The sequence below is a fragment of the Gouania willdenowi genome, chromosome 4 (assembly GCF_900634775.1).
Source record: "Gouania willdenowi chromosome 4, fGouWil2.1, whole genome shotgun sequence".
Taxonomy (NCBI): domain Eukaryota; kingdom Metazoa; phylum Chordata; class Actinopteri; order Blenniiformes; family Gobiesocidae; genus Gouania; species Gouania willdenowi.
This window is the reverse complement of record NC_041047.1, coordinates 26,092,292-26,115,454: the sequence shown is the minus strand read 5'-3', so window position 1 is coordinate 26,115,454 and position 23,163 is coordinate 26,092,292. Positions and strand designations below refer to the sequence as shown.

Sequence of the window (23,163 nt, the reverse complement as noted above, 5' to 3'; positions counted from 1 at the left end):
ACAGTGTAAGGTGTTACGCTAAGCGCTGTGTAATCCTCATATTACTGTTCATTGGATAAGTCGACAGCTGTTGTGTTTGTCTTCACATCCAAATCGCTCCGTGCAGAACTAAAGATGAGTTTTGTGATTCTAATTGAAGATGAGGAGTCGAACTCTACCCGTATACATCTTTGCACAGACATTTTACCCTATAAATGTCAAACAGCTTTTGGTTCTTGCGCAACAGCTGCCTTGTGTAACACATGTTTTCTGTCCTTTTACGCATTAAAGGATGAACTGTGATAGGTTTAATATGCTGATTTTAGTCTTTGTTGGTATTGTGTTGTCTTCGATGCCAGCCAATTTTAGACAGTTTTTAAAAAACTGATTTGCATCTAATTTAGCTCCTGCAGGCTTTACTTGCTGGCATTGATTTATAATTAAGAAATCAGCCTCAGACGTTCATCCGGTTACTTCTGAGCTGAGGTTCTAACAGTGAACTGAACCATGCACAGCAAAGTGGCACAGACAGCATCCCTGACGCTGCACATGTGGCACAATATTCTCATGCTTACCAGAGGAAGAGGTCACTTAGAGGGGAGTGTAGCACAATGTTTCACACACAGTCAATAATAGTAGGCATCAGAGTTGGGGTCAATTACATTTTTCAGTTACAATTACCTTTTCAGTTATCCATGTTCAATTACATTTCAATTCTGATTACAATGACCAGAATTTTTCCAATTACAATTAAATTACAATAATTTTTTATCCTCAAAAAGTCAGTTAGTAAAGTTCGATTACATTTATTCACATCACAATTACGGAGCCTGAAATCTTATGATAATGAGTTCTAAATCAGCTGTAAAATACAATACACTAAAAACAAATATAATCTAATTTCTTTCCTATCTGTTGGTTACCTTGTTAGGCTTCTTAATCAATGAAAACATAAGTTTTATTATTTTTGGTGTGTGCATTTGAGCCTTTTTTTTGTCATTTAATTTTTTTTTTAAGTGGTAAAATGTGGGAATGCTTGATATGAAACACATTTTAATATTTAACTACATATGGGTAGAACTGTATCATGGTTCCCCAATTTTGCATTCAATTATATTTTACAATTTTTATAGAATTTTCATCGCAATTACAATTTTAATTACAATGACAACAGCAACAGATTTTTAAAATTACAATTATTAGGACCCAAGCGCGAGACATAAACAGGCAGGTGTAGCATTCATAATCTTAGTCCATTTTAATGACCACAACAAAAATTCAGTAGCAGGGTACCAAACGCTGCAGGACACGAGGAGGTTGACATTCACAGGCAACCAGCAATCATTCCATGTCCAAGCACTCTGCTAAATAGTGAGAGAGGCCTGATTGGAACGGGCCACACCTGGGTGGAAAACATGAGGCAGCTAAAACTGCTCCTGTTTGTTGTCAACAACTTAGTATTCTCTGGAGCAGAACGCTGTTTAAGGAAGCTCTGCCGCGGAGCCTCTACGGTCTGCACTGCCACTGCCCCCCGCACACACCACCGTCTGTGTGTGTGAGGTGTTCGTCACGGCTACCTGAAGCTCCCGTGCTGTGATGCGTCATGGACCGCTACTTCGTTAAAACCAGACAACCATCCAACAAAGGGAACCGATTCAAGTTCCTCCGTCAGATCCATCCAAAGTTCCACAAACACGGGGACAGAGATGAACCTGTAGCAACAATTATGAACTAGAAACTCAGCATAAGCTAACTATGCTAAGCTAACCCACCGACACACAGACTGGGCTAAGAGCTAATGCTAACCACTCCATATAAATAATTGACCGAGTAAAAAGATTGAAAGAACACGTCTTACTGTCATAAAACCACAGAGAGCCACAGATTTGTTTATGGTCAGATTTAACACCTGTATGGAAGAATAAAAGCGAAACATGTCACACGTGTGAAATGTTAGCATACATACTATGTCACTATTCATCCGTCCCAACTTGTGAAATGCAAATTTTTAAAATGATTTTGTTCACAGACAAAGCTGGTCCCATTAGACAGTAATGTAACTATTGAGATTATTACACATAAATATACTGAATGATTAAATCATCAGCTTGATCTGATTTAATTATAGGAAATCAGAGAGTTATTTATCAACCATGACTTTATGGAACTCATTATCAAATATGAAATAAACAAGATTCATCAGCAGTAAAACACTAATGGCGTTATTTGTGCTTTTCATTAGCTTCTTTTTTTTTTTTTTTTTTAGAAAATAATTAAAATTTCAAGTAAGGAAAGAAATAACCTCATGCACAAATATATTCCATAAAATATCAGCTCACCAACTCTTTGAGTAGCTATTATAGCCTTTTTTAATGTGTTTAGTAATTATGTATTCAGATTTATTTAAGTTTGTAAGGAACCTCTTTACACTAAGTTGTGATTAAAAAAAAAATTAAAAATTTAATAGTTTTTATTTATCATGATTTTTATTGTTATCGTGATAATACCAGAAATTATCAGGATTTTTTTTTGCGTCGATATCGCCCATCCCTACTCAACCCAAACACACTGGCATCACTGGGAGGTGGAGATATGACCAGGAATACCTGGGAACACAAAATCAAGAGTTAACACATGAAACCAGAACTATAATGGAAACTAAATAGAACCAACAAAGCCCCACAGAACAAATAGAGAACCACAAGGGCTATAGACAACAAAACTAAACAGAACCTGACAATAATTGCAATTATGGTAATTATCAATTACGCAATTACAATTATAATTGACCCCAGCCCTGGTTGGCATTGCTGTTCTGTCATTCACGGCCTTTTTTGTCCTCTCATGTTGTGTTGTTTTGGGATAGAATAATAAGAAACACATTGTGACAATAGGTTTTCATTAAAGTAATTGTCCAGTAATGGCTTAACAACAGCTTTTCAAAGGGGTTGAATTTATATTATAGAATACAAAAACCACCTGTTGGCAACTTTTACACAAATATGAGTGATACTGTTTATGCTTTTGTAGTTTTAGTGTTTGTGTGAGTTTATTTTGAAAAAATACAAAAGCTTGCATTTGGCTTAAGTAAACCGAGTGCACTTGCCTTTTCAGTTGAACCTGAGTCAATCGTAATACACTGCTTGCTCATCCTTTTTCTGAGGAAGATGACAGAGGAAAACAGGCAAAGAAGCAGCTCAAGTGGATCATCTGTCATCTTTTGATCTATTTCTGGTGGCTGCTGGCTTTACTAGTAGGAAAAAAATGATGGAACCCTAAATGGGTCCTGCACACCATTGTTTTTTTTTTTTTTTTACGTTGTCCTCTTTGCCCTTTGTTCTCATTTACCCAGTCCACAATATGAAGATCTCCTCTCCTCTCACCTGTCTTTTTTTCCAGGAGGTCTATGTTTGTATTTACCACAACAAAGCCAAATTCTAAACCACAAGAGCATGATTAATAAGAGCCCGCTTTATGTGTAGCTGACATGAGCTTTTGTTTGTGACCACAATGATGTTCATCACTGCTGCAAATTGGTGCTAAATGGCCACTTCAGGAGCGGGCTGATGAAGATCTTATTTGAATTATACAGTACTCACTTCCAAACGGAAACATTTGAATTCCAGCTTATAAGAGCCACGTTTGTATAAAAGTATTATGTGTTTTCCCATTTCTTCGCTTTTGATAGGAACACGTCTGGTTTTGCAGTGCTTCCTGACCAGTGATGTACTGTACTTTGTATTTTAGCTACAGACCACTGTTTTTTTATCAATGACTATAAAACTGAATGGTAATTCTGTTCCCACAGGGATGACAGGGAAACCTGCATAGCTCAAGTCTGTGTCTGTTTATGGACGAGCTTCAAGGTGTGCGTCATGCCCATGTGTGCGTTTGTGCATGTCCACAACCTGTGGTGTCGGAAAAGAGTGCTAATGAATAATCCAGGCTGTTTTTGAATGATGGGCTCTGTGTTTCCCTGAGACGTAACCAGTTCCTTTTTATGAATATTTCATCACAGTAGCTAATGAATCCAGCCAGTCAGGGCAATCATAACCAGCTAACAGCCCCCTAGCTGCTCTGGCAGTAGCCAGCTGGGCACTGATCATGTCTAACCTGATTACAGGAGATGTTGATAGACTCAGACATCTGATGAGTGAATCTCAGGCTTGAAATTGGACAATATTTGTTTACTTTTGTGCTCCATTTACTCGTCAAGAGAAATTCAAGCTACAAAATTAACTTAGTCTGAATGGAAGGCTATTTATTGATACAGTTATGTCTGTGCTGTGCTGGGCTACATGGCAAAAACAAGATTTATTATAAGACAAGATTCTAATCTGTCTCGTTGCTATTTAAAGATATGAGTATTATTCCAATATTGCTTGGAATCATTACTTGATGCTTTGATTATATTTTGGTATATTTTATATTTGATTAGTTGCTTTAGCACAGCATAAAAACGAGGTAGGAACTGGCACGGTTGATGTTGCCTGAGACAACCCTACACAGTGTTTTATCGGCTCTAGGCAGAAAAAACCTGCACTTATTTTTGTGGTTGTGCACCTCTAAATAAAATCCAGAGGAACAAGATCAACTGGACCAACCGCCCTCCACAACTGCCGACAGCTGACCCCGAGGCAATTGTCATTGAGCTCTGCTTTGGGTCGGCATTTTTTCATATCAGTCATTGTTAGTACATGGAATATAGCCATTGTTCTGTCAAAAAGGGGCTTTTGTTATGCAACTTGTTTTTTGAATAACTATTTTTGTAATACTACACATGTGGGATCTTTGCTGAAGCAGGGGGTGGATGCTGGTATCTTGACCTGTGACCATGAGAAAAGCATGCTTGTGAAATTAAGAGAAATCTTTTACAGAGTAGATAAAATGTCATTGTCGAGATAAATAGGAGATGTTTCCACCACATTTACAGATTCTGTTGGGAATTACACTGTGTATGGGTAACAGAGCAGCAAAGAACATGGCCTCATAAAGATGGAAATTGTACGCCGTGCTGTAGATAGAATGAAAACCTGTTCTGTCCACTTTAGCTCCAACAAATAGTTTTCAGTTACAAGAATGAACGTCGACGTTGGATTAACTTTCAAATATAATTCTGCTGGATATTAAGTAATGAAGAAGAAAGAAAAATGTGCATCTTTTATTTATTATTATTTATTTATTTATTTGTTTGTTTATTGAAATAAATACCCAGCTGTGGTGAGAAGCCAACAACTTTGTGATTACAAATGAATCCACCATAGCTACAGAATAGATTTTCATAGGTGAAATGTAAAAATACATACAAAAAACATTAATTAGCAACTATTACTTGTAAGTTATAATTACTATTTACTCTTTGATGTCACGTGTAACGTGTATTTTTTTTAAGGTTTTCTTTCCTTTGAACTTTTACATGCATAAAATAATCGATTGGCACCAGTTGCGGGGTATATACACACACTGCATGGGAGTGAAATAGCACATATGCGCGAGGCAGGAGGGTGCTTCTCCTCGTGAGTGCTAATCGTGATTTAGCAGCTTAAGGAAGTCACACTTCTCAGGATGATCCCCATGTGCTCTGGCAGCCACAAATACAGAAAGCTTCCCCAGTGCAACATAGTGCTTTCCACCTCCTCTCACCTACCGTCCCACAGCAAGCATGCTGTAGCTGCACACGGTTTGAGTTTGTAAAGTGACAGATGCTGTTTAACCTGAGTGTCGAGGCTTATCAGGCAAGCGTTGTGCCTCACTTTGGTGTGGGAGGGTAAGGGGTGCAGTGTGTGGCCACGTTACTCTGAATAATTTTCTTTTTTAAGTCTATGATGTGTTTATAATCATACTCACCTTGTACGTGCGGAATAATGATCAAGGCTGTTGGTCTTATGAAGGTTTTTACAGCCATCTGCTTGAATTGAGTTCTTGCATCAGGCCACCCAGAGAGAAAGAAATGGAGGAGGGAAACACTCACTGGAGGGGGTTTGTAAAAAAACCAGCAGTCTCTGTGGGATGCATTTACCAATGTCAGAAGTTTACACTCTAGTAGAATCTTTCTTTCTTTTTTTCACTCACTGTCTCTGAAATTTAGCTTTTACAGGAGAATTAACTTCTTTAGGTAGGGCTGAACGATTTGGGAAAATAATCTAATTGTGATTTTTTTTTTCATCAATATTGCGATTGCGATTTAATATGCAATTTTGTCATGTATTTTTCAATGAACACAAGCAATAAATAAATCGGTTTTATAATAAACTATTTCAGATTTAGTTAAACTTTAAATAAATATAGAATATGAATTTTAAAGCACAGATTACAACAATAAAGCAAGCAAATCTGTGGCTTTACCTCTTCAACATATCTAACTAACTTCACGTTTCATGAAACATGTGGACTGCACTTTTTAAACGCTCTCTGAACTTAACAGGACAGTACAAGACAGGATGAGAAAAAAATAAAATAAAAATTGCAGCTTTTGCGGTTAGAAAATTGCATTTTATGATATTGCTATAATATCGCAAATGCAATTAATTGTTCAGCCCTAGTAGTAGATAATCAGTTTTTGTTTTCTTCAGCCAGTGCTACGAGCTTGTCTTCCTCTATGCTTTCTTCATCATCCCTCTTTTCCTCTCTGTGGGAGTTTGGATATGTAGGGAGGGGGTTGCTATTTTCCCATTAATGAGAGGGCTTACAGGAAGGAGATATCTGGGACCACTCTTACAATGATCACCATCGATTATCCTCAGAGGCTAACTGCAGAAGTCGGGGGTGTGACAGCAGATGGCATTATTCTGTTGCTAAGAGACAAACCAGAATGATATGGTTGATGGTGGCTGAGGACAGTTAAATAATGCAGTATGGGAAGATTTGACAAAGTATTTCTTTATTTGATAGAATAATTGCAATTGTAAAACCATGACAACATGACGTTGATAGGGTTTGAAGCTAAATATAAGGGTAGTTCTAGTTTTTCTCTCCTGCTTAACAGGGAATACTGTTTTGTTCAAAGTGGAGGCATACAACTTTTGTGTATTTTGTGTTGTATCCTAGTATTGAGTGGTTTTGAAAGAATTTAACAGCTACACGGTGCAAGGTGGCAATTGTAATGTTAGCATCAGTCTTAGGTCAGCTGAGACGTATGTCATTGTCAGCACTGCACGAGTTCAGTGAGACAATTATCTAAGGTTTCTGAACCTGTTCAAAAGTGCCGTAGGGTATCTGTTGTCATGAGACTCAGGCTTAGTTCTTTCCACTGTGTGACGCAAAGCCACCAAATTTAAAGTGCCCGTGTTAAGCTAAATCGACTTTTCTGTGCTTTAAACATCATAAAAGTGCTATTTGGGCTTCATACACGTGTTTTTTTCATTGATTCCCTCAATCATTAGTTAGAGGATGATTTGTTTCTTTCTTACTGCAGGGCGAGCCCAAACACCTCTCTCCAATTTGATGACGCGTCGCGTTCCCACTTTGATGATGAATTTGACGCGGCACTGAGCTGCGGAAGCCGTGCCTCCAGGAAACTCTTTGCCGTGATTGACATGTAAACCCACACGCCCACGAACGTGAGAAACCTCAAGTACTATGTTTTTGGGTTTCTAAGAACTAATGGAGATGGGTGAAAAATAGCAAGATATGGGACATTTAAGCTCCATCATAGTTTAAATCCACGTTTTATAAAAAAATAAAAAAATTGAGACAAATAATACAAAGGGAAAACCCCCTCTCAATACCGTAACCCAGAATTATTCCACCCAGTCTTTCATGACATTTCATATTTTGCCAACATCGGCAAGTTAGCAACCCATGATGGTATTCCTACAACCTATTGAAATGTGTGAAGGTTACTTAATGGTCTGCCAATTTGCAAGCACACGTTAAATCTATCGACAGCAGAGAACATAGTGCATGTTGAGAGTGACTATTGCAGTTTTTATTGTGGGCGTTGTTCTTGGTATAGGGATTTCTTTGTTTGTTTCGTCATCATAGCTGGTTGATGGCAGTTGTTTTCTGCTGTTGTTTACTTCCTCAAAGTCTGTTTAAATTAAACAATGGCCACAAACTCTAGTTGGAAAGCTTAGACTGACCTTTAAAAGGCAACATTTTAATATCTGGTTAATAGACATCTAACAAAATAATGTGAAGAAGTTGAACTTAGTTTTTGCCTCAATTCCTGGTGTCACGTACATAAGACTTTTGACTTTCCCTCTTTAATAAAAACTGACGGAAATGATTGAATAATTATCCTGAAACAGAAAAAGTTATCTGACAGGAATGTACTCACCTCCATGTTTTTGGAGAATATATCACATATTTTCAAAATATTTTCTCTATTAAACGGTAGGGTAAATGTATACCATTACTAGGGGTGTGTATTGCCTGCCATCTGGCGATACGATTCGTATCCTGATAGTACATAGGTCATAGGTTATGAGATTTAACTCAATTATTCCCAATTTGGCATTTTTAACATGATTGTAGGATGTTCAGTATGTCGGTAATTAACATCAAATGAGAGAAAGCCGACTAAACAGAAGAATTACATGTAAATGGGAGTTCTAAAACAGAATTAGGCAACCCTGAAACAGACTTTGAAAAATTTTAAACTGAAGGTCCAAGGACCTGCAGACCATATACCTCAGTTTTTAATACCTGCTTACATTACATATATTTAGAAAAAAGACTGTAATTTGTGGCCTTTGAGGCTCACTACCTTGCTTTCCTGTGTTTTCATCCATGCTTCGTTGGACAAAAGCTGCGTACACATTAAATAGTGGCCTTTGGGCTAGAATATTTTTCCTTTTTCCTTTTTAGCACTGGGCCTTCTCACTTTGTTTTTTTTTTTGTCTTAGCCAGAATGTGTAACTTATGCCTGGGGGCATATGGCCTCCCTTTGTGTGTAATGGCTACGTTAGTTTGGAATATTTTTAAGGTTGGATTACACACACGCACACACAGAGACATGCACACACCGAGTCGCACAAAGGCCTTCTTTATGTGGACCCTCATGAACTCTTTTGGGATTTATAACTAAAGCTTTGTCCCTTGAACACATCTAGCTTGTGCTGCAGATTCAGTAACAACTGAATGATGGAAAGGAAAGGAGTTGAGGCAAAAAGTCAGATTATTTGTCAGGAAGAGAGCCAAGGATGCTAATCAGATGCACACTGGAAGAGATGCACTGTACTGGGATTTTGCTGGCGATGTTTGGATTATTATGTAGGAGAGACGTTTTGTTCATGTCAACGAAGTGAAATGTGTTTGGCAAAGGGCAGAAGCTCTTTTCATTTCATTTAAGCAGAAGTTGAACTAATTGTTTATCCTCTTTTCACGCTGTTGTCAGTAGACACATGCTGTGGCCTCTGAGCACACAAGGTTGGATTCAGATAATGCAGATTGGCGGCGCACGCTTCCTTTAAATGCAAGCAATAATCTGGTTTTAAAAATAATTTCTAATGGAAAAGGCAATGTGTGAAAATCCATAATGCTCCGACTGCTATGCTATGGCAAGGGATGTATTGAGTGTGCTTTTGTGTGGGTGGAATAAAGACAGAGGGGAGTGGGAAGTGTCTTTTTCTAGGCATTGGTCTTGTCAGATGGGATGTTGAATTGGAGATAAACCGATAGAGACCGGCAGGCAGTGTCCTGTCACATAAAGGCTATTGTTAAAAGATGTCATGGCAACTGCCTGAATAAGCTGTATTTTCAAGTGGAGAATTTTGCGCATGTACTCCTTCCTGCAATATTTTTCCCAGGTTGTTTTTGTGCTTGATAACACACATCACTGTAGATAGATATCCCCTTTGGTGATGTTGGATGACAGCCAGTTAATGAGATCTGTCAGTCAGTAAATACAAGTCCAAGCTCTGCATTCTTAATAAGGTCTCATTTAGTCTCTGGGGTCTTAAAATGATATGTTACTGTACGTCATTTCAGCTCCGACCTCCTTTAAAACGATTTTTTCCTTTGCAAACATGTGACATTGTGGGATCACCAACACTTGTAGATGTATTAACATGTATTACATCCAGGGGTGGAAAGAGTACAGAAAAAATCTACTGAAGTAGAAGTAATGTAGATCACTTAAAATGTACGCAGAGTAAACATTACAATAACGTGTATATCTTTTATTTTTATTTCGAACATGAGACAGTGAAATCAACACAAAAAAACAAAGAAGTAATAATCCATAATGAATAAATATATATATATATACTGTATATATCAATCATTATCATTAACATGCTGGAAAAGGAGTAGGAAGAAGTATAAAAACGTATATAATCCCACCCCCTAATCTCTATTATATATGTATACACACATGCACACACACGCACACACTTAATTTCCTATGTACAACTCTACATGATTGTCAATAAGGTAATATAGTAACACATTTACACATCAATGTACGCTAATATAATGATGACTATACCTGGTTTTATAAATTAATATATCAGTGTCAACAGTATATCAGATATTCATAGAAATAAAAACCAAACAAAATTTAAGAAATAGATACATAAGTATATATATAAATATATATAATAACTCAGAACCACCTAACCCCACCCCAAGAGCAACCACAGACAAAAAAAAAACAAACCTCCAAGCTCGCTCCTCCCTGTATCTTGTGAAAATGATTTGTTTATATTTATTTTTAAACTGGTTGGTGGTTGGACATTGTTTCAGCTCCACACTCAAAGATCAAACTAGGTTCTTTTTTATTATTATTATTAAAGAACACCATTTCAAAATAATGTGCATGAGAACAAGACACGGTGGCTAACCTGGATAAATAAAATAAAATAAATGTCAAGGATGTTTATTTGATGAGGTAAGTGCTTGTGTCAATGCATCAAATGTGTCAGAGCATCCAATAAAACATTTTCCAGTAAGAGAACAATTCCTACCTCTGGGAATCTCTGAAAGCAAGAAATGCATACAGTAGGTTATATAAAGTCTATAAAACATTCTAGGTGGAATTTCAAACACTTTGTATGCATCTATGTGTTTAAAACAAACTGTCTAATGAAAAGATTACGTTGATTATGCATAAATTGTGCATAAACATCAAAGAAAACATTCAAAAAATGCTTAATGAAATGATTAGAGGTAATAGTGCTTGTGCCAGTGCAGACATTTTCAAGTAACAGAACCATTCTTCAGGGGCGAGATAATGTGCGCACCTCCACGGCAGCGCTGACCCTGTCGAACGTACACAATCATGAGAAACGGTAAACTCCGCCCCCAACAGGAGAAGGATGAAATTATAGTCAGCTCTGTGAAATAGATACATTTTGTGTGATATAATCAAACATTGCGTATTTCACAACACATATCATATATGAAGGATATATTTGCCAAAAACGAAGGAGGAAAAAATGATACTGACGCTCCTGGTTGACGTGCGCACGCCTACAAATACAGTTTTATATTAATAATAATAATTGTAATTAAAATCACATGATCATTGCACAAAACTGCTGATCAATTGGCGACAACACCTGTAGCTGTTATAACAAGGAACGCACACACAATGCGTAAAGACTCACAGTATCAGGCACTGCTGGAGGACGAGGTGCACGGGAGACTCTGGAGGGAGGGGATCTGCAGAGACCAGAGAGATTTTTATTCTATGTTGTTATCTGGTGTTTCTCCTCCCATGCCTGGCACAGAAGACGTGTGTCTTCTTTTGTTTTGATACGTAAGACATTAGTGGTGATTGTCAGGGTCAAACGTGAGATTAAAGATTAAATCGGGGCTTTCGCCTTTAATTGGCCATGTAATGTTGTTACATACATGGAATTTGTCCTCTGCATTTAACCCATCCCTGAGGAGCAGTGGGCAGCCATTTTTGCGGCGCCTGGGGAGCAGTTCGGGGTTAAGGGACTTTGCTCAACATCCCACGGTGATGGCCCAGGTGAGGCTTGAACCGGCAACCCTCCGATTACAAGCCCAGATAATACAGTACACACATTACACAGGTCAACGCATAGATTTTCAAAAGTTTATATAACAGTATTCTTTTAATTAGATGATATAAAGCAATACAAATATGTTTAAGATTATTGATTTATTCATTATTTTTTATCATTTAGGGGTCTATGGTGTTTATTTATTTGATTTATTTAGGTATATGAACACAAGTTGTTTAATTTATTTGATTTATTTAGGTATATGAACACAAGTTGTTTAATGTGTATTAAGTTAATTTTTTTAAATATAATTATTATTATTTGTTAATGATTTAGATTTGTGCATTCTGGTCAAACTTACTGTCCAGTGATCATATCTGTTTTGTCTCTTTATGTTGTTTTTAGATTTAGAATAAGTTGAAATCAGATGAAACTGTTTGTCCTTGTCCTGAAAATGGCAGCTGACAAGTTGAGCTGAATATATATAATGAATAGATTTATTGAGTATAAAGACATATAATAATTATAGTGTTACTCACTAAAAGAAACCATGAATAATAATCCATTCCAACACCTTGGTCTAATTTTGTGCGGCCCCCAAAACAAAATCATAATTCATGAAGTTTGAAGTTACATGGAGCCCAACAGGACTAGGGATGTCCCGATACAACTTTCTCATTTTCGATATTGATCCGATATCAGCATGAATCATACAGTACATGCAGTTTTTCCTTTAATAAAAAAAATATATACTTATATTGTAGTGTAGAATGTTAGAAAAGGCTTGATCAAGTGATGTCGCTCAAACAGAGAACAATAGTCAGCAACAGTCGGTATGAGAAAAACTGACCCATTTATGATTAACCAATTGGTTACATAATTTTTAACCTTTTACATGATATCCACGGTATTCTACAATTGAATAAAATGAACAAAAAATGAATTGAAAAAAATAAAAACAATTTTAAAAAAAAAATAAAAAATCGGGAAAAGTTTTATCCGATATTGGTTTTCAGGCTAATATCGGACCAATATCCGATCGGATCGGGACACCTCTAATAAGCACAAAAAATGCACAAAATGTCAACAAAAGTACACAAAATGATAACAAAGACACACTAAACAACTACTTCTTCTCAAAATGACTACAAAAACAGCAGCATATACACAAGGACTTCAAAGACGCACAAAATGCCAACGAAATGACACAAAAACACACGACTCGACATAAAAACAAAAATTTGAAAGTAGATCAAAATGAATTCAAAAACAAATGTCTAAAAATAAAAGAAAACCCACACAAAGGACTGCAAAGACTTAACTCTTTGTTCTTTCCTTTAAGAATGCTCAGATTGGTCTTAATTCTAATTGCTAACATACAGTACTGTATATGTTGATAATGTGGCCCTTGGGTTAGACAGTCACATTTTTGTGGCCCCCGCTCTGGTAGAAGTTACCAGTCTCTGTTTTACATTCACTGATGGAATCCTGTGTTTTCTCTTAAAATATGTTTTATTTTGTTCTTGTCACTTGTTTACAGAATCCTTGTGTGTTTTGTTCTAACCATGGTTTCCTTTTGCTGCTCCACCCCTCAGGTCATGGAGAGCCTTTGCCCCTGTTAGGAGTTTCATCTCATAAAAGCCCAGCACATCGGGGGGAGGGGGGGTGGTGGCTGTCGGCGGGTGTTCAGTCTATGTCAGCTGGTGGTCATGTGCAAAGCCGTGGTCTAATGCCCACCCTCCACTCAGCACTGGCCATGGACGGGGAGAACTACCTGCATCCAGAAGGCCCTCAGCTGGACAGCAGCTTGTTCTCTGTGGCCTCAAACATGGAGGTACGTTATCTAGTAGGGGTGGGAACGTTTTAGCACCATTGGATCCCATTACAATCGTGAATCAGTCCATTTATTTTAACAGCATTTCTTTGTTTTTCATCATGACCACTGGTGAATTGCTGTTTTTAAAACCATAGCATTTGTGTTCAGACAAAGGAGACAAATTTCCCGTTTTTCTTCATCTGTAAACTGTGGTAGAATTGCATGGTAAAGTGCCAAAGTAGCAGCATCCTTATTTGTAACATATACAATAAGAAAACTCTAAACCAGAAGGGCTGTTCTAAATTATATAAACCATTTATTATATGGGATGTCCCAATACAGCTTTTTCACTTCTGATAAGATACCGATATTGCAGCCTTGAGTTAGACCGATATCGATCCGATACGATATCAGCACGAATCATACATACTTTTATTACTTATTTTGTAGTGTGGAATGTTAGAAAAGGCTTGATCAAGTGATGTTACTCAAACAGAGAACAATAGTCAGCAACAGTAGGTATGACGTCTAAAGATGTCTTTTGGTTTAGAAACGTTGATTGCCAAAGACGTCGTATGTGTTTTTCGGCTGTGGCAGAGCCCCTTAGAGAGAGAGTTGCAATAACAGAAGTCCAAAATGTTTGACTGTCCCGTGATTTGTGTAAGACTGAATTTTGTCACGGAAGTTATTGGCGGACCATTCAAATTCATTAATTCCTAGTGATATAACTTGGATTTTCAGTAATTTGTCGTCAATATTATTATTATTTATGTAGTTTCATAAATAGTTTTTTTTCCTAAGGTAAATTTGTATTAATAATTAGTGTAAACAGATAGCTTACCTGCTTTTTTGACGTAGTTAAGGCCAACATTAATTTGGTTAAAAAAAGAGTTAATATGTATTGTATACAGTATGTATTGCTTTGGATTTTCTCTAATTTTCTTTTAAAAAAAGGGGGTCATTAAAAAACACCACATCCAGACAGGACACATTGAAAACATATTTATTATGTTTATACATATATAAAATAAGACATTATATTTTTACGATGCACTTATGTACCAAGATAATTCATTAAATAAATGTCTAATAAAGTCAGAAACATAATAACTTGGCATGCAGTTTGTCATGTCGTTTCATACATGGTGTCCCTGCGTGTAGTGGGGATGCTCCAATCATTCCCGAAAAAGGAGTGAAAATGTATGGCTACCTAACCAAACCAGAGAGGCCAGAGAAATGGTTAGCCAAAGTCGGCAGAAGCGATCTAAAAAATAAATAAATAAATAAATAAATTCACGTGATCAGGATTATAGCAATAAAAAAATTGAGGTGATCATATTCAAACACTTTATTTGCACTTTTTCCACAAATAACACAACTGAAAAGCTTATTGTTTGATTTTTTTAAAAAAAAGAAGATATGTAGCTTTTGTGGTATAGATAAAACTGTGTGAAGTAAACGCTATGTATCTGTTAATGATCCATTAAATTTTTTTAAGAAGAATTTAGAAATTTTTTCTTTTTATTTTGAACATGAACACAACAGCAGTGTATCTCACAATGAAAAAAAATGATAATAATAATAGTAATAAAAAGTAATAATACAACAAATGAAAATAAAAATGAAAATAGTGGGAGATAATCCACTAACATGCTTTAATGCACGTGTGAATGGGTTTAGATACAATAATAATAATAATAATAATAATAGTAATAATAATGTCTTACCACTCAAAAGTGCATCACAAACTGTCTAATCTGCTCTAGCTCCATTGGCTACAGTAAGCCTTTTCACACTCTTGAAGTGAGCATGCGCGACCGGCGGGGGTCATAGGTCAAGAGGGATATAAATGTAAACACACAGCTATTTGTGCTATGCACTGAGATTTTCAGTGGACTTTTTGGACGATAAAGGTAGGCCTAATCTATCTGACATTCCAATATATTGCAAGTGCAACACTGCAGACTGCAGTCACTCACTTAAACTGGCTTTCAACCAACAAGTTTTAATGCTTTTTTGCGCTTTTATTGGACGAAGAGTCCCAAAAGTAATATAATAATAATAGTAATAATAAAAAAGGATGTTTGTTTCTCACATCAGAATCAGAATAGTTTTAGTGCCAAGTAGAGTTTAAAAAAATACAAGGAAAGTGACTTGGTATAATCTTTCTGCCTTGGAGACTGATGCCACATTTACGCAAAACATCTTTTGGTAAAAAAAAAAAAAATCAAAATCTCTGTCAGACTCGCTTCCTACACCATCAGCCATGGCGAGTTTATACCTCTTGACCTTTGACCTAATGCGGAGGAACTGAACCAGAGTGAGAGTGTGGTCATTTTTCAATTGTAATTATGCATACCCCGTACTTGTGAACTTCTGGGTACGAATTCGTGGGAGCAAACTTGTAGAAAGAACTTTGCATACTCGTCGTTTTGGGACAAAGCAAACATCCCGACATCGTTGTGCACAACAGTGTGGAGTATGTGCGCTCCACCGTAAACATCAAAGAAAATAATATGTATCATTGAGTAGATGTCATTGTTGTAAATATTAATTATTTTCTAAACCTATAAAACATTTGGTGATGAATTAAAAAAAAAAAAAACGAACAAAAATGTAAATATAATAAACGTGTGTGTGTGTGTGATTTGTTTAAAATATGAACAGTCCCTATAAATAGGTAATCTGGTCATGGCTAATTGGATGGCCAAAAACACCTGTGACAAAAATCCTAAGAAGCAACCAGAGAATAGGTGATAGAGGCAATTTGTCCAAGCAAATATAAAGGATCATTTACAATGGATCGGACAGGTACGGCTGTTGTGGCTGCCCTTTACCACATAGATAATAATAATAAATAAAGGGAAAAGGAAAACCATATTTATAAAATAGTAATAATAAAAAACAATAAAATAAAGAAGAAAAATAGTTGGCTATTAATGGTAGAAGGATTACGTAGATAAATAAATTAATTAGTTCAATGATTAATGATAATAATGGAACACTAATAATGATAAGTGAAGAAGAAAAGGAAAGAACAAATTTACAAAATGGTGATAATAATAAAGGTATCATGCGCGTGTTCGAAGGGAATATCAAACTTGTACTTTGATGTAGTGACCAACTGAAGTTCCCAGCAACTCACACTCGACCAGAGCATGTGGTCGACTATTGAGTGTCGCGAGAGAAAACCATCAAAATGCGGGGCAAGCGGTGACACTTGGCATATTGGGGGGAGAATGCCAAAATACAGTAAGCAATCCATTCAACTCTGACCTAGATAGTACAATAATAACAATGTTGCCATCAAAAGCTGAGTCTCAGTGTTGTTTCTGTAGTTTTCTAGAAGGAAACCAATGTTGAGGTGTCACTACAGCAAAAAAAAAAAGTCACTAATAGGTTTTTTCAGAAAAAGACTTTCTTTTCAACAAAACTTTTTTTCTGATGAAAGTAGACAGACTGATCTTTCAGAACGTGATTTCAGATTTCAGATTGTCATAGTACAAAATATTTTGTGGGTCATGAAAAATCTGTGAAAATCATCTAAAACGCCTGACAATATGGTCTGAAAATGGTTGACAGTGAATGAGTTAAAATACCAGTTAAAACATCATTGTACAATATTTAGTGTAACTTGCCACTGTTGGAAATGTATGCATTGATTATTGATTCTTCATATGTATCACTGTCTGAATGATAATGCATCAATTTTTTCTCTCACCCCTATTATCTAGTTCTATTAACGTAGACGTATTACATTGACATCCATATGCTTGCCATGCCAACGTCCCATGAATACATTTTTTTCTTCTGACTTTTTATCAATAAGGGAAAGTAACATAAAATTATGAATTAAGAGGAAGTGTGCTGCAGTAATTAGAGCATGATTGAATTAGTGTGGTATTTTTGGTATTTTTTTTAAATTGTCTTACTAACATATTGAACAGATTGTGTTAAAAAACACTCCTCTGATGCCATTTGCATAGTTACTGTAAGTATTAGTTGTTATTCAATGTTAAGCAGTCTTTAATTTCCCCTATTTATTTCCATCATCACTTTTTGTTTTTATTTTCTGTGTCTCAGAGTTCACTATATGCCTCCTCTGGTTCCTGGGGATCCTTCGCTCAGCAGGCCGGATACAGCATACACTGCCCTATGCAATCTGGAAACCAGTAAGTAAAATCATTATCCTCACATCATATTAAAACACCACATTATTATAAACCAGTTAAGGCAATCTAATGTGTTTACAAGGCTCATCACAAGTAAAAAGACACAGTGATCAGATGCTTTGTTCAGAAGTTTGATTCTCAGGCCATGTCCACACACAGCCAGGTTTTTTGTAAAACCGAATATTGTCCCCGCTCTGTTTGGGGAAAAAACTTGAGTACACACTAGGGATGGGCAATATAGACTTATAATTTTGGGTATTTATCACGATAAATAAAAACTATAAATAAATAAAGCAATTCTCAACTTAAAATGTAAGCAGGTTACTTACAAACACAGGTACATTTGAATATGTCAACACTAGACACATTAAAAAAGGCTACAATAGCTGCTGACTGAAAGAGCTCATGAGCTGATATTTTATGGAATGTATTTGTGCATGTGGATCACTCTTATTAGTGTTATTGTATGTAATTCATTTATTTCCTCACTTAAAATGAAATCATTTTCTAAAAAATATGAAATGCAAAAATAACTCCATTAGTGTTTTTACTGCTACTGAATGTTGTTTCATTTATCTGATAATGCGTTATAACTCATAAAGTTATGGTTGATAAATTATTTTTTATAATTAAACCAGATCAAGCTTGATGACTTAATCATTCAGTATATTTTGGTGTAATAATCACAATAGTTATATTAGTCTAATGGGACCAGCTTTGTCTTGTGAACACGTGAAACGTAATTAAAATATATTGCGTTTCACATGTTGGGACAGATGAATAGTGACATTAGTATGTATGCTAACATTTATTTCACACGACGTGTGACGTGTTTAGCTTTTAACCTTCCATACAAATGTTAAATCTGACCATAAATAAATCAGTGGCTCTTTGTGGCTTGATGACAGTAAGACGTGTACTTTTTACTTAGTCAATTCCTTATACGGAGTGGTTAGCGTTAGCTCTTAGCCCAGTCTCTGTGTGTTGGTGGGTTAGCTTAGCATAGTTAGCTTTAGTTGAGTTTCCATTTCGTAATCGTTGCTACAGGTTCATCTATGTCCCTGTGTTTGTGAATCTGACGGATGTACTTGAATCTGTTGACTTTGTTGGATGGTTGTCTGGTCTTAACCAAGTAGTGGTCCATGATGTATCGCAGCTTCAGGTAGCTGAGACGAGCACCGCCGTCCGTGTGTGTGAGGGCTGAGGGGCGGTGCCACACACCACGGAGGCTACGCGGCAGAGCTGCCATGAACAGCGATCCTCTCCAGAGAATAATAAGTTGTTGACAACAAACTTGTGGGCAATTTTGGCCCCTGGAACAAGGTTTTTAGGGACATTCTTGGCTAAATTGTGGGACAAGTTGCCCTCGCTAATTTCCGACATGGGCATGTATCGTTTCTATCATGGGATGACACATTCTTACCGGTGAGAATGTTTTTGACGATATATCGTCAACGATAACAAATCGCACATTCTTAGTACACACCACCTCATTTTTAGAAGAAAAAACATTTTCTTACCTTGAACGTGTAATTGTTATCTGATGGAAAATAGCCAACCCTAAAGTGCTCCTTTGCCTGATGCTCTTCTACTTGAAGATGTAATTGGGTATGTAAAGAAACAAGCACGCAAAAAGCTCCTGGACAATTGTTACTAGTGTTTAGGTCATCCATGCTGTTTCTGAACGTAAACACACACGTGTGACACCAGAAAAGGTTTTATTGTGACCTTTTGGAACCTAAAACCCCAGTTATTTATAGCCACACACAGACACATAAACAAAGTTTTTCTAAATCTTCATCTTGGATGATAGGCCAAATTGTAGAAAAACATTTGTTTTGTGACATACCCTGCTTCGTGCTGAGTAGACAGCACCTCAAATAGAATCACGACAGGAAATAGATACAATTTAGCAAGAAGTCCAGCTTATTTTCACAAATTATCTGGAAATATACTGTTAAACCCTCGAGCTTTGAGTTTTCAAAAATAGTTATTTCCATGGCATTTGTTGAACATGTATTAATTGTTTTTACATTTTCATGTACTTCAAGAAAGTGCCAAATATCATTGTCCTAAAATATGCCCCGCGTTTCACTCAGAATGATGCCGAACCCCGTGACCAAAGATGGCCCAATGTTGATCACCAATGGTTTATTATCCCCCACCACAAAGTGTGAAGGGGGATATAGGTTTGAGCTCCGTCCGTCCAAGTTAAAGGGGACAGCTTTTCTCAGAAACCGTTTAAGATACGATAGGATAACCAAATTTGGTGTGTGGCTGCATGGTATCAATACCTTGATGGAGTTCGAAAATGTCCATCCATCCATCCATCCATCCATCTTCTTCCGCTTAGCCATTTCCGGGTCGCGGGGGCAGCATCCTCAGTAGGGAGGCCCAGACTTCCCTCTGGGCACGTCCCTCCGGAAGGAGGCCCCGGGGAAGACCCAGGACACGCTGGAGAGACTATGTCTCTCGGCTGGCCTCGGAACGTCTCGGGGTCCCCCCTGACGCCTCACTAGAGAGGCGTTCAGGGGGCATCCTAATTAGGTGCCCGGGCCACCTCATCTGGCTCTTCTCGATGCGGAGGAGCAGCGACTCTACTTTGAGCCCCTCTCGAATGACTGAGCTTCTCACCCTATCTCTAAGGGAGAGCCCAGCCACCCTACGGAGGAAACTCATTTCGGCCGCTTGTACCCACGATCTTGTTCTTTCGGTCATGACTCAAAGCTCATGACCATAGGTGAGGGTTGGAACGTAGACCGACCTGTAAATCGAGAGCTTCGCTTTTTGGCTCAGCTCCCTTTTTACAATGACGGACCGGTGCAGACGCCGCACCAATCCGCCTGTCGATCTCTCGCTCCATCCTTCCCTCACTCGTGAACAAGACCCCGAGGTACTTGAACTCCTCCACCTGGGGCAGAACCTCATCTCCAACCCGGAGAAGACACTCCACCTTTTTCTCAGGTCGAGAACCATGGACTCGGATTTGGAGTTGCTGATTCTCATTCCGGCCACTTCACACTCAGCTGCGAACCGATCCAGTGAGAGTTGAAGGTCACGGTATGTTGGAGCCAACAGGACCACATCATCTGCAAAAAGCAGTGATGCAATACTGAGGCCCCCGAACCGGACCCCCTCAACGCCCTGACTGCGCCTAGAAATTCTGTCCATAAAAGTTATGAACAGAATCGGTGACAAAGGGCAGCCCGGTCGGAGTCCAACCCTCACCAGAAACGATTTCGACTTACTGCCGGCAATGCGGACCAGACTCTGACTCCGGTCATACAGGGAACGAACAGCTCCTATCAGGAGGTTCGATACTCCATACTCCCGGAGGACCCCCCACAGGAATCCCCGAGGGACACGGTCAAATGCCTTTTCCAGGTCCACAAAACACATGTGGACTGGTTGGGCAAATTCCCATGACCCCTCAAGGACCCTGCTGAGGGTGTAGAGCTGGTCCACAGTTCCACGGCCAGGACGAAAACCACATTGCTCCTCTTGAATCCGAGGTTCAACTATCCGGCGGACCCTCCTCTCCAGTACCCCTGAATAGACCTTACCGGGGAGGCTAAGGAGTGTGATCCCTCTATAATTGGAACACACCCTCCACCCCGGTCTGCCAATCCAGATGCACGGCCCCCGATGTTCACGCGATGTTGCAGAGTCGTGTCAGCCATGACAGCCCCACAACATCCAGGGCCTTGAGGAACTCCGGGTGTATCTCATCCACCCCCGGAGCCCTGCCACCGAGGAGCTTTTTAACCACCTCGGCAACCTCAGCCCCAGAGATAGGAGAGCCCACTCTCGGGTCCCCAGGCCATGCTTCCTGATTGGAAGGCGTTTCAGTGGGATTGAGGAGGTCTTTGAAGTATTCCCCCCACCGATCCACAACGTCTCGAGTCGAGGTCAGCAGCGCACCATCCGCACCATACATTGTGTTGACGATGCACTGCTTCCCCCTCCTAAGACGCCGGATGGTGGGCCAGAATCTCTTCAAAGCCGTCCGGAAGTCGTTCTCCATGGCCTCACCAAACTCCTCCCATGTCCGGGCTTTTGCCTCGGTGACCGCCGTGGCTGCACTCCGCTTGGCCCGTCAGTACCTGTATGCTGCCTCTGGAGTCCCACAGGCCAAAAAGGCCCGGTAGGACTCCTTCTTCAGCTTGACGGCATCCCTCACCCCCGGTGTCCACCAACGGGTTCGGGTATTGCCGCCACGACAGGCACCGACTACCTTGCGGCGACACCACCGATCAGCCGCCTCAGCAACAGAGGCACGGAACATGGCCCACTCGGACTCAATGTCCCCCGCCTCCTCCGAGACATGGTTGAAGTTTTCCCGGAGGTGGGAGTTGAAGCTCCTTCTGACGGGAGACTCTGCCAGGCGTTCCCAGCAAACCCTCACTATACGTTTGGGTCTGCCAGGTCTAACCGGCATCCTCCCCCGCCATCGGAGCCAACTCACCACCAGGTGGTGATCAGTTGACAGCTCCGCCCCTCTCTTTACCCGAGTGTCCAAGAAATGCGGCCGCAAGTCCGATGACACGACTACGAAGTCGATCATCGAACTGCAGCCTAGGGTGTCCTGGTGCCAAGTGCACATATGGACACCCTTATGCTTGAACATGGTGTTTGTTATGGACAATCTGTGATGAGCACAGAAGTCCAACAACAAAACACCGCTCGGGTTCCGATCAGGGGGGCCGTTCCTCCCAATCACGCCCCTCCAGGTCTCACTGTCGCTGCCAACGTGAGCGTTGAAGTCCCCCAGCAGAACGAGGGAATCCCCAGAAGGAGCACTCTCCAGTACTCCCTCTAAGGAATCCAAGAAGGGTGGATACTCCGAGCTACTGTTTGGCCCATAGGCACAAACAGCAGTCAGGATCCGTCCCCCCACCCGAAGGCGGAGGGAGGCTACCCTCTCGTCTACCGGGGTAAACTCCAACGTACAGGCACTAAGTCGGGGGGCAAGAAGTATAGCCACCCCGGCCCGGCGCCTCTCACCATTGGCGACTCCAGAGTAGAAGAGAGTCCAACCCCTGTCGAGAAGGCTGGTTCCAGAGCCCTTGTTATGTGTCGAGGTGGGACCGACTATATCTAGTCCGAACTTCTCCACATCGCACACAAGCTCAGGCTCCTTCCCCGCCAGAGAGGTGACATTCCACGTCCCTAACGCTAGCTTCTGTAGCCGGGGATCAGATCGCCAAGGCCCCCGCCCTGGACGACGGCCCGATCCACATTGCACCGGCCTCATATGATCCCTCCTGCGGGTGGTGGGCCTACA

The 23,163-nt window shown here is 39.3% G+C and overlaps 1 protein-coding gene across 5 annotated transcripts in view; it reads left to right on the top strand.

Annotated features, from left to right (window-relative positions):
* The window catches only part of sbno2b (strawberry notch homolog 2b), a 92,688-nt gene that overhangs the window by 8,424 nt on the left and 61,101 nt on the right, over positions 1 to 23,163 (top strand). For 4 of the 5 annotated variants that reach the window (XM_028443965.1, XM_028443964.1, XM_028443963.1 and 1 more), the window contains exons 2-3: positions 13,487 to 13,725; positions 17,791 to 17,879. In XM_028443965.1, the coding sequence (XP_028299766.1) occupies positions 13,585 to 13,725; positions 17,791 to 17,879 (230 nt within the window). In that variant the 5' untranslated portion in view covers positions 13,487 to 13,584. The remainder of the gene's footprint in view (positions 1 to 13,486; positions 13,726 to 17,790; positions 17,880 to 23,163) is intronic. The other variant, XM_028443966.1, reaches the window with a different exon arrangement.